At 40.9% G+C, this 10,375-nt stretch overlaps 1 protein-coding gene across 1 annotated transcript; it reads left to right on the top strand.

Annotated features, from left to right (window-relative positions):
• Window positions 1-201: 201 nt before the first annotated feature.
• NSMCE4A (NSE4 homolog A, SMC5-SMC6 complex component) lies at window positions 202-8,519 on the top strand. The gene is made up of 10 exons (XM_026050532.1): window positions 202-553; window positions 1,742-1,822; window positions 2,353-2,483; window positions 2,722-2,873; window positions 4,438-4,537; window positions 4,960-5,050; window positions 5,531-5,625; window positions 6,513-6,561; window positions 7,162-7,253; window positions 8,079-8,519. Exons 1-10 carry the CDS (start codon window positions 235-237, stop codon window positions 8,160-8,162), a joined length of 1,194 nt encoding a protein of 397 aa, XP_025906317.1. The 5' UTR covers window positions 202-234; the 3' UTR covers window positions 8,163-8,519.
• The last annotated feature ends 1,856 nt before the right edge of the window (window positions 8,520-10,375 follow it).

The raw sequence follows: 10,375 nt of genomic DNA, 5'->3' as shown, positions 1-10,375 counted from the left end.
CCCTCCCCGGCGGCTCCGCCCCTCCCCGGCGGCTCCGCCCCTCCCCGGCGGCTCCGCCCCTCCCCGGCGGCTCCGCCCCTCCCCGGCGGCTCCGCCCCTCCCCGGCGGCTCCGCGCTTTGGCCCTCGCGGGCCGCCGTGGAGCTGTGTAACGGTTCCGCGTAGCGGCCTTGGCGCCTAGTGCGGCGGCCGGGACCGGGGCCGGGTCGCTCCCCAGCGGTGCCCGCTGCGCAGCCATGACGGATGCGGGCGGCAGCGGCGACTTCTCCCCGCACAGCTCGGGCTCGGACTGCAGCCGCCTCTCGCTGCCCTCCACGTCCCGCAACGGCGCCCTGCCGGAGCGGCGGCAGCAGCGGCTCTCGGGCCTGGGCCGCCCGCGCCCGTCGCTCGCCGCGTCCTCCTCCTCCTCCTGCTCCGATGAGGAGGAAGAGGAGCCGGAGCCGGAGGCGGCGGCGGGGAGGCCCGCGCGGCCGGAGAGCGCCGAGGCCGCCGGCGACGAGCGCAGCAGGCGGGTGATCCGCAACCAGTACCGGGAGCTCATCTACAGCGTGCAGCGTAAGCCCCGCGCCCGTGGATCCGCCCTGAGGAGAACACGAGGCCCGCGGGCGGCCCCGAGCTCTCCGGGATCCTTTTCYGGGCGCTCGCAGTGCTCGGGCCGCGAGGTCCCGGCCTCGAGGGGGGCTGSGAGCTCTTCCCCCCCAGACGTGGGGATGCGGGTGGATCGGGCGCTCCCGGAGGGATTCACCCGTGGGTGCCGCGTGTTGGTGCGGGGTGTGCGTGTTCCCGCAGCTGCCAGGCTGGYGTTTGCCCCGCTCGAGAACGAGCCCTGCTGCGAAAGGGCAAACTCCAGGACCGGGGAGTTACCCGTAGCCTTTCTGGAAAGCGACTGTGCAACAGCTTTTTGTGCAGAGCGCTGGTTTTGGTGGGATTTTACTTGTTTAAACTTGCGGTATTTTCACAGAGTGATGTCACTCATTAGAGCAATCACTATCAGCCCCGCTCCTCAGCGGCTCCTGGTGCTTCTTGTCTTCTCTGTGCTTACCAAAGTGGCCCTTCATTTTCATTTTTGCATTGCCTTTAAGAGATTGCAGCACAGTTTATGGATGATTTAGCTCCTGTTCGTGCAATTTAAGACACACCTATGCTTTGAGGTTGCACGCTTGAGGTGGCRCATAGCTGTTCACAGTTGGACATYTGAAAGTCTTCAAATCATAAATGCRCTGGTGGATATAAGTAACCCTTCGGCATTAGGATCATCAAAAATAATCAAGCATTTGTTTTTCCTGGTAATCYGTAATAGATTAAATGAGACAAGTGGCATGAGTAAACTACAGGCTCTGGTAACTGCGTTGATACACGTGCAGAATAAGTAGAACCTTGATGAAGCTGGTATTACTAAGCTCGGCAGTTTGGGGTGAAATRTATTTTGGAGCAGTGATGTTGGATGTGCATAGTTCACACAAGTGCAGTAGGGGATATGGGTTTATGTTAATTTTCATTATGTGAATCTGCTGCTGAGCATGTGTGAGCATCGAAAAGAATCRGGCCTGTGTGTTCTCACAATTAAAGTATTGTAGAGTCTTGCACGTTTTGAATAAATTGAGGTATGAAACAGGCAGTTCAGCTTAAGGTACAAGTGTATTTTTTATGTCTTTATGTAATTTGGAGTTTTATTTATAGTTTTTGTTTCTCTCTAATTCTCTCTGTTCTTTCTTCCTTCCTCTCCCTCCCTTCCCCATGCAGAAAATCGTGAGGACATGCTGAGTTCAAAAAGCAATAAGCTGACAGAGGCTTTGGAAGAAGCCAATAAACTGTTCAGTGGAGGTAAAAAGAAATTCTGCAGTACTTGTTAGAGATGGTTGCTTAGTAGTTGACCAAGTATGGAGAGATGACGCCTTAACAAGCAACCAAAACCCAGTATGAGATTCAGTTTAAATCCAGCTTCTTTATCAAAATTACAAAAGAATAGCTTGAAATAAATAACTTCAGCTGAAGAGGACTTGCTTGATTAAAGCGTTATCAAAATATTAATATTRCTAGTGTTTATTTGTACTTCGATACCTTTTTTGCCTTATTTTTAAGGCAAATATATCCAATATACATAAATAGTACACAAATCAGGTTCACTTAGAGAAGAAAAGCATGTTAATGAAAAATGCATTTTCTTCTTCAAAACTGTGTGTTAGATCTTCAGGCTGGCTGCATCATCGTCTCCTTTCTTTTGGTGGAAATAGCAAGCATTATTTATTATATTGGGAACCTTTACAAAGCTCTAAACTCGGGATATTCATTATAGTAAATTTTGACATTTACGTATTACTAATACATGGTCTATTTTTTTTCTTCTGTAACAGTGTCCTGTGCTCGGGAGGCAGCATTGGATGCCCAGTTTCTTGTCCTCGCATCAAATCTAGGAAAGGAGAAAGCCAATGAATTGCACTCRGAGATGACAGCATTTGACTCGCTAGCATTTGCTGAAGACTTGGTAAGTTCCAAACTCAAAATTTGCCAAGAGTTTTGCTAGAAGCTTGGGCTTTTTGTGTTTTTTTTTTTTTTTTTTCTGTTTTCAGTGCAGTTTTGGGAAAATTGAGGTTCTCTTGTTATTCAGTGGTATTAAACGTTAATCTAGCAGAAGACCGTAACACAGAATTTCACGGTTAATGCATCTACTGATCTTTCATTAAGTAAATTTCGTTTGCCTCTTTTTTTTTTTTCTTTTATAGCTAACGTTCATGGGTCTAAATCGCATAGAAGTAGAAGAGAAGGATAGTGATAATGAGGGCTTTCCTGGTGGTTATTTACCTAGCAATGCCTGGCATAAACTGGGAGCAGAAACAGAGAAGTATTTCAGAAGAGCACCTTCTTTTCACTACATGTAAGTGTATTTAAGGAAAATTGTATGCTAATGCCATTAAATGACATGAATTCTGAAAAAGGAATTTTGTACTGATCTTTAGTGCCCTAGGCTTGACTGAAAAGTTCAGTTTTAGGTTGCCAAGTGCCAACAAGGACTTCTGCATACTGCATGTTCTGACAGGGAACACCTCATCTCCTGAATATCTCATAGTATCTTATAGTATGTTTCTCTCTGACCCTGACTTGGCTTGGATAAAAAATACTGCCTTGTCTGTGTTTTTGGGATAGCATAATCTTGATTTACCTCTTTTAGGCCTAAATCAGTAGACTTTAATCATCTCCTTTCCAGACTGACTCATCACTTTCCTTTCTCTCCCTGTTGAAGCTGCACCTAAAAGCATTATGAGAGGATCATTCATTTCTCTAGGTAGCATTTTATTAGACCCTAAAAGACTAAAATCAAGCATCTTTCACCTGCTGATTGTATCATAAGGCTTTTTCAAAACAGAGGCCRACAGCCCTTTTCATACATCTGTGYTAATGAGCTTTCTTTTCAGCTCTGCCCTTGAAAGAAAATACCTGATTAATGGCAGGTGTTTTGGTGTGGAATTAATGTCTTCTCTCTTTTTAGGTGTAAGCAACCCTTTTAAACCCTCTTAGCTGCTATAAAGTGACCCTCGATCAGGCATAGAGACTGTCCTCCAGTTTAAATCTCAGCCCAAAACAGCAGCACTTTAATGACATCAAATTATGGTCATAGAGCTATTAAAATATTTCAAATCTGCGCTTGTGCATTCGAGGCTAAAACTAAATGCTAAATATAATATTGTTCTAATGAAGTAATAACTGCAAAAGAGACTTTKGGGGATTTGTTACTAATTGTCCTCTGTGTAGCTGAGTTTTAAGATCTTAAGTAATTGTAGACTTCTTGTGATGGAAGATATGAATATTAGAAAAGGAATAATATAATGAAGTGATTTAAATAAAAGTAGAGACCTTCTAGGAGGACAAGACCTACTTAAGGTCCTATTCCATCTATTATTATTTGAGGTACAAATTCTTTTTCCATGGCTAGTTGCTTAATTTTTGAAATTGATCAGTGGAAAATTACTGACTATAAGGGRAGTATATGCTACTAAATTTCTGGATAGTGATTAACTGATTCTWAATTCACAGTCTCTTCTTTAGGCATTTAAATTGGAGATTTAAGGCAGCCAGAGTTTGAGCCTAAGTTTCTGAGATAGTCAATGGAAGGTACTTCACCAAAGTGTCTAAAGCTAGTGAATATATTTTCATTATTTATTGAGAAACTTTGAATCTCTTTTCAATGTACTGAATGTCCTATTGATTAAACRGTGTTTTTTGAAGACATTTCTTACTGCAAACCTGCACGTATGGGCACTGAAGAGTAAATGACAGAGATGACTGTTTTTTAGAGGCAATTTGCATACAGAGAAGTCTGCAGTAAATAAATTGTAGTTATTATTTTGCACTTTTATCAGGAAATCAACTGCTCAGTATCCATTTGTTAATAAACACTGAGGGGAAAAAAATCCTTCAGTATATTCTTTTGTTTGCTTTAGGTTAGGATCTTTCAAGTCTGAGCCTCCAGTACCAAGGCAACGGATTGAGAGGCAGAAAAAGGCTACGAGAAGAGAAGAAAAAAGGGCAATGCCTGCTCAGGTTTGTGAAGTGCTGTGAAATTGTGACTAATAGTGATTAGCGACACAATTCCTCAGCTTTAGGGGAATGTAGACGAAAAGGACAGTAAATAGATTTCAGACCTGTAAAGAGCAATGCTTTCAGCTTGTCATTGAGCCATGGGAATGTGTTCCTAAAACATTTGGCGTGTTGTCTTATTTTGGCGTAAGTGTCTGTAACTGTGTTAATGTGGCATCATTTATATAACGTGTTTATGGAGGGTCTTTTGGCACTTACCACTGTGAGATTATCTTTTTTTTTAACAATTAAGATTTTTTTATCTTTGCTTACATTCAAAGTTTCTGGAAGAATATTTTTTAAAACTTGGAACAAGTTTGTCTTGGAACAATAGGTRTGTACTTTGGAAATGTAGTCCTTGATACAGTAACTTTTTTTTTTTCCAGTTAAAAAAGATGGAGGAGTCTCATCAGGAAGCTACAGAAAAAGAAGTGGAGAGAATCTTGGGATTACTGCAGACTCATTTTAAAAATGATCGTAAGTATGTCTTCAGTTTAGCTCTTAAAGCATTAATTTGAGAAAATGAATACTGACTACCATAAGGATGTCAGCTCCATGTGTCTTTATGAMCACTAAATACCCATTGCGGGGTTGGAAATCCAAAGTCAAAGGTCTCCCCACTTACTGGAACATACTTTTTGAAAAGGAAATTGAATAGTGACTCAGTTTCATACTTTATTATATTGTGTGTGTATGTGTATTTCTTTATATATAGTGTCAACTCCTTTATTTCCCTTCCTATATTTAGAGTATCAGGGGAGACAAAATGTGGGGGGAAGAAGAGAGTTTATCTTGGAACTTGAACACTGCATGTAATTGGCAACTCAGTATTTTAATTTGACTTAAATGTTTAGTTAGCATCTGAAATGGGTACAGAATTTCTTATATTTTTATTTACMTGTGTTAGCTTCATGTGCAACACCTGCTTTAACAACTAATACATTTTTGCATCTCTAGCTGATATGCCCATTTCCTTCTTTGACCTTGTGATTGATCCCAACTCTTTTGCACGCACTGTGGAAAACATTTTTCATGTGTCCTTCATTGTAAGGGTAAGACACGATATGTTCTTGAAATCTTATTTTAGATACTGAAATTAGTGAGAAACTTTGATTTGTAGTTTTGATGTGTGTCCTATTTAAAAATTAAGATCCAAGTATAACGATGCCTGATTTGTTTTTGCACAGACTGTGGTGTTTGTTAATTACATTGAATAAAACCAGAATTGACAGGTGAATTTTTCTGCTGGATTTTTYTGTTAACCCAGTGAATTTATCAACAAAGCAATTGTGAAATTTTAGCTGTCAATACGTTCACGTTTTGAAAAGTTCTCTGTATTAGGATATTTATAGAGGTGCGTGTCACCTTTAAATACTTTCATTATTCAATTAAAAATATCTCTGAAGTTAAACTGAAGTTAAATCTTGAGGACTTTGAAGTTCTTGGATTCTGTGCTCCATATAAAATTGCACAGAAGATTATTTTGTAMTGTTTTGTGTTTTTTGGAAACTGCAGATTGTGTTTCAAACTATAATAAAATGTAAATGCACTTGCTGAACTGGGGAAAAGAGCAAAATCTACGAGTATGTCTTCACTAAATGTTGTGGGTTATTAATATATATATATATATTATATATATATATATAATATATATATAGCTGTTAATAATCATACCACAATGTATTTATAAAAATTAAGTCATATTCATATTTCAAGTTAATGAATTACCTTGTAGAAACTGATTTCTCCTTTATGAATACTAACTATATTTAAATAATAATTGTCATACCAAATATGCATAAGGATTCCTATCATTGTAAGGTCCATGCTTATGATTATGAAGTATAATACAGTTGCAGTGGATAATTGTGACAGCTCCGTGTTCTTACCTCAATGGATAGTTCTAATGTCTGAAAATTTACATCTTACTCCCTTTTAGGATGGCTTTGCCCGATTAAAACTGGATGAAGATAAATTGCCAATAATAGGTAAAATACATTTAACTTCAAAAGACTAAATGCTTTTGTTATAACATTAGAAAGTAGCAAGCTCTTGTGTATCACAAATTACCAACTACCTTTTTTGCTGCAGGAATAGAGATTTGGGGACAAGCATGGATTGTTTCTGCAGGGAAACTTAGGAATTGAAAAAGTTGTGGCAATTTAAATGTTGAAATGAAAAAATACAGAAAAAGTTGCCTATTACAATGATTTATGCAACTTCTGTTCATAGAATTAAAAGGTTATTTCTCTTCATTTTATGTTGTATTTTTTGGCTAATGAATATATGAATAGTTATGTTCTGCTGAGAGTGTATGTTTTGTACGTGAGAAATCTCATCTCTTAACTAGTTGAGCTGAGAAGTGCTTTAAACTTTGAAGTTTTGCTTCAACTTTCATGCAGTTGAAATGAAATGAAATCCTTCATGTTTTCCTGAAGGATTAAACAGGAAGTGTAGGATACCAGTGATTGCGTGAGAAAAATTTAGTGGATAATGTTTTACAGATTCATTTTTGAGAGTTATGTTCCTGAAGGAAAATGATTTTAAGAACATTGCAATTGTAAAAATAATGAAACTATTTTGAACAGAGCCTGTGAAAGATGATGAGGGAAAAGAGGATGATCGTAGTAATCTAGCACGGAACCAGGCTGTCATCTCTCTGAGCCATCAAGAATGGAAGGTATAGTCAACAGCACTCACTGCCTTTGTTCCTTTCCTTTAAAGTGTAARGAATCTTATGGAAGCTGTGCTGTTAGTTAGAGCAGAGTAGGGCTTGCTCTGTATGTTAAAGCCACTGCACTTAATTTTATGGATTTCAGAGCAATCATGAGCCTAATGTTTTAGCTGCAAGAAACTGAAGGAGAAGGGGGATGGAAACTTGAGCTTTGTTCYTTGAAGCCTTTTTGATTCAAGTGCTTCTGACTTAAAGCTGTGCGATAATTGGCCCTTACTGTTTTATATGGGAACCAAGCAAATATGGAGTCTTCTTTTTTTTTCCCTTTTTTTTTTTTTCTTGTATGACATCTGCTTTCAGGTGGGATATTCTGAAGTCCATGCAGAAGGTGATACACAAGAGCAGTGGTTTTGCATGTACTGATGAGGATAGTTATTAGCTGGAGCTTTCATGAACTGCTCTGCTTTATTCTCTCTTTTCAGAACTGCTCTTTCTAAAAYGTTGTCAAATACATATTTCCACGTAGCCCTCGGCAGCAGATTAACTTTGGACCTGGGTTACAACTCAAGCTGTGAATAATGCTCCATAAATATCCTTGCTGTGGGCTTTTTTTTTTTTTTTTGAATAAGTTTCCATCAAAAAGTGTTTCATAGTGCAAGCAACTTGTCTTCCTTGTCCCTCACTCAAAATGTGTAGAATAGACTTAGTCATTTGCAGTAGTACCTTAGAAAGAGAAACTTCTTGGTTTTCCTTGCTGTAACTGTAATTCTATTGAAATAGTTTAGGTGATGTAAATTAAGATGCTTTTAAAATGTTATTTTCTCTGCACAGGAAATTGTGGAAACATTTGAAATAACAGAACCCATGATCAGTCCTCCTTGTGACAACAATGAAGATGAAATGGAGGTACCTTAATTCTTCAAGCAAGTTCTTTTCGTAAATTGGACTGAATAAATAAGGACACRGTGTGCAAGTTGGTTATGGACATAAAAAACCTGCCGAGGAGTTGCCTGTGATGGCACATGTAGAAACACTTAAAGGAGGATAATTGTGTAACATCTGAGAATTTCCATATTACTGATCTCTTTAAGGATCTCAAAACTGTCCTTGTTTAATCTTCTTTGCAGTACTGAATTGAAGAGACTTTACTTTTATATTTGCTGGCCAGTTAAGTGGAAGGCTTTGGTTCATATTTGAGACTTTATACTTCTACTTGAAATGCAGTGCTATGAAGAGTCATAGCTTAATTTTTGTACTTTAAAAAAAAAAAAACTTACAGCTGACGTTCTTGTTAATAGACTGGTCTGAAGATGGGCTTAGGGGATAGAAAGGGAAGACAGGTTCCTCCCAGAATCTTTTAAATAATAGAATTGAGTTATTTTATTATCATAGATGTTTGGTAAGTTCATATTGTTTTAATTGCATATTGTTTTAATGTCTTCTCTTTTTTTTTCCCCTTAGGTGCCTTAAAGAAAATATTTTAAAATGTTTCATTCAAATAAGGTTTTATGTGTATATATTGTACAATTAAATTTATTTTTATTAGAACCATCTGGCACTTTAGCCGTCTTGTCTATATGCCACAGAGGTAGAAATTATTATATACTTTCATTTTATTATGGCTTTGTTTACTRCCTTATTGAAAAAATACTGATGGTTTTACAAGCTTGCAAAAGAAAGGAAAACTGTTTTCATCCCTGTCTTTCCCTAGCCGCTGCCTGGAAAAGGAGTTGATGTCATTAACCATCTCTGCTCATTACTGWCTTGTTTATTGTTATCTTAATCATCTTGGACAGCAAAGGAAAAATRTAACATTGTCCTTCTGTTCTTACTCTTCCTGAAATCACGGTTTGACATTGTGGAGTTTGATCTTAGCAATTCTTTTTTTCCCRCCCCTGTCTGCAGATCTAAGTTTATCCTGTGCCTCTTGCTTAGTAGCTAGGAGAGCTATATTAGGACAGGGCATTATTTTTCTCAACAGAAGTAAAACTTAAGTCCATCCTCAGAAAATCTTCTGAAGAACAGTTTCTAATGCTTTATGATTATTTTCACCCTCTTCCTTTTGCTTTTGACAAGTGTCTCTGCTAACAGCTGTCTGTTAACTGTTAAACRATCTTTTTTTTTTTTTTTGCATTTCAGAAAAAAATAGTATTGTGATTGAACGTGCTCTTCATCAACAGGACTCTGACGGATGCAGTAGGGTATCATCTGCTGCCCTGTTACTATCAGAATGTCTCCAGGTGATGATGATGTGATCAGGTTGTGAGGATATTTGAAAGCAGACATAGCTGSCCCAGCTTTGCTCATCTGCAGTCGAGCTGAGAAGGATATTTCTTCAGACTTTCCTGCTTGCTCCTAGTTTATTCTGAAGTTGATGGGGTACCTGGGGCTGAAGAGCTGGATGAAGAAGCACCGAGTTGCTCTGCGAAATGTAGCTCTGTACCTGAAGCTGTTCAAACCAGCCTGATCTCGGGGTGCTTGTGGTGCCTGCAGGGCTGCTGGTGTCTTGCCTGGTTGTTTCATGCCAGTCGCTTGGTCTTGGCAAATCTCTGCTGTCCATTACGGCAGTGCAGGCAGCAGGAGCAGGGAAGGGACAGTCCCCCTGCGCTCAGTGCTGGCCGCTGCACCGAACATGCCGTGTTCAGGGACACGGAGGTGCTGGAGCGTGTCCAGAGACGGGCCGCGGGGCTGGGAAGGGGCTGCAGCTCACAGGGAGCTGCCGGGCAGCCAGGGTGGGGGGTTCAAGGAGGCTCCCCCGGACCTCCCCGCCCTGCTGCTACCCCGGAGGAGGCTGCAGGGAGAGGGGTCGGTCTGTCCTGYGGAATAACTGCCCCCGGACCAGAGCAAGCGGCCTCAGGGTTCACCAGGGCAGGCTGGATATTAGGGAAAAATCTACATGGAAAGAGAGGAGAAGCAGCCTTGGAACGGGCTCTCGAGGGACCCGCTGGAGTCACCGTCCCTGGCAGAGCTCAAGCGCCCCGCTTGCTAATGGCACGCTTAGGGCGATGGTTTGGCAGGCAGGCGCTGGGTGGGCGGCTGGGCGCGCTGACCTTGCAGGTCTCCTCCGCCCGCCCTCAATCCCCGCCTCAGGCTCCGCCGCGCGGCCGGCGGGGGCGCTGCGGGCCGGG

This window comes from Nothoprocta perdicaria, unplaced genomic scaffold (assembly GCF_003342845.1).
Source record: "Nothoprocta perdicaria isolate Ctin4 unplaced genomic scaffold, notPer1 scaffold_7, whole genome shotgun sequence".
In the NCBI taxonomy this organism is placed as follows: Eukaryota; Metazoa; Chordata; class Aves; order Tinamiformes; family Tinamidae; genus Nothoprocta; species Nothoprocta perdicaria.
This window is presented reverse-complemented; position numbering and strand designations above follow the sequence as displayed.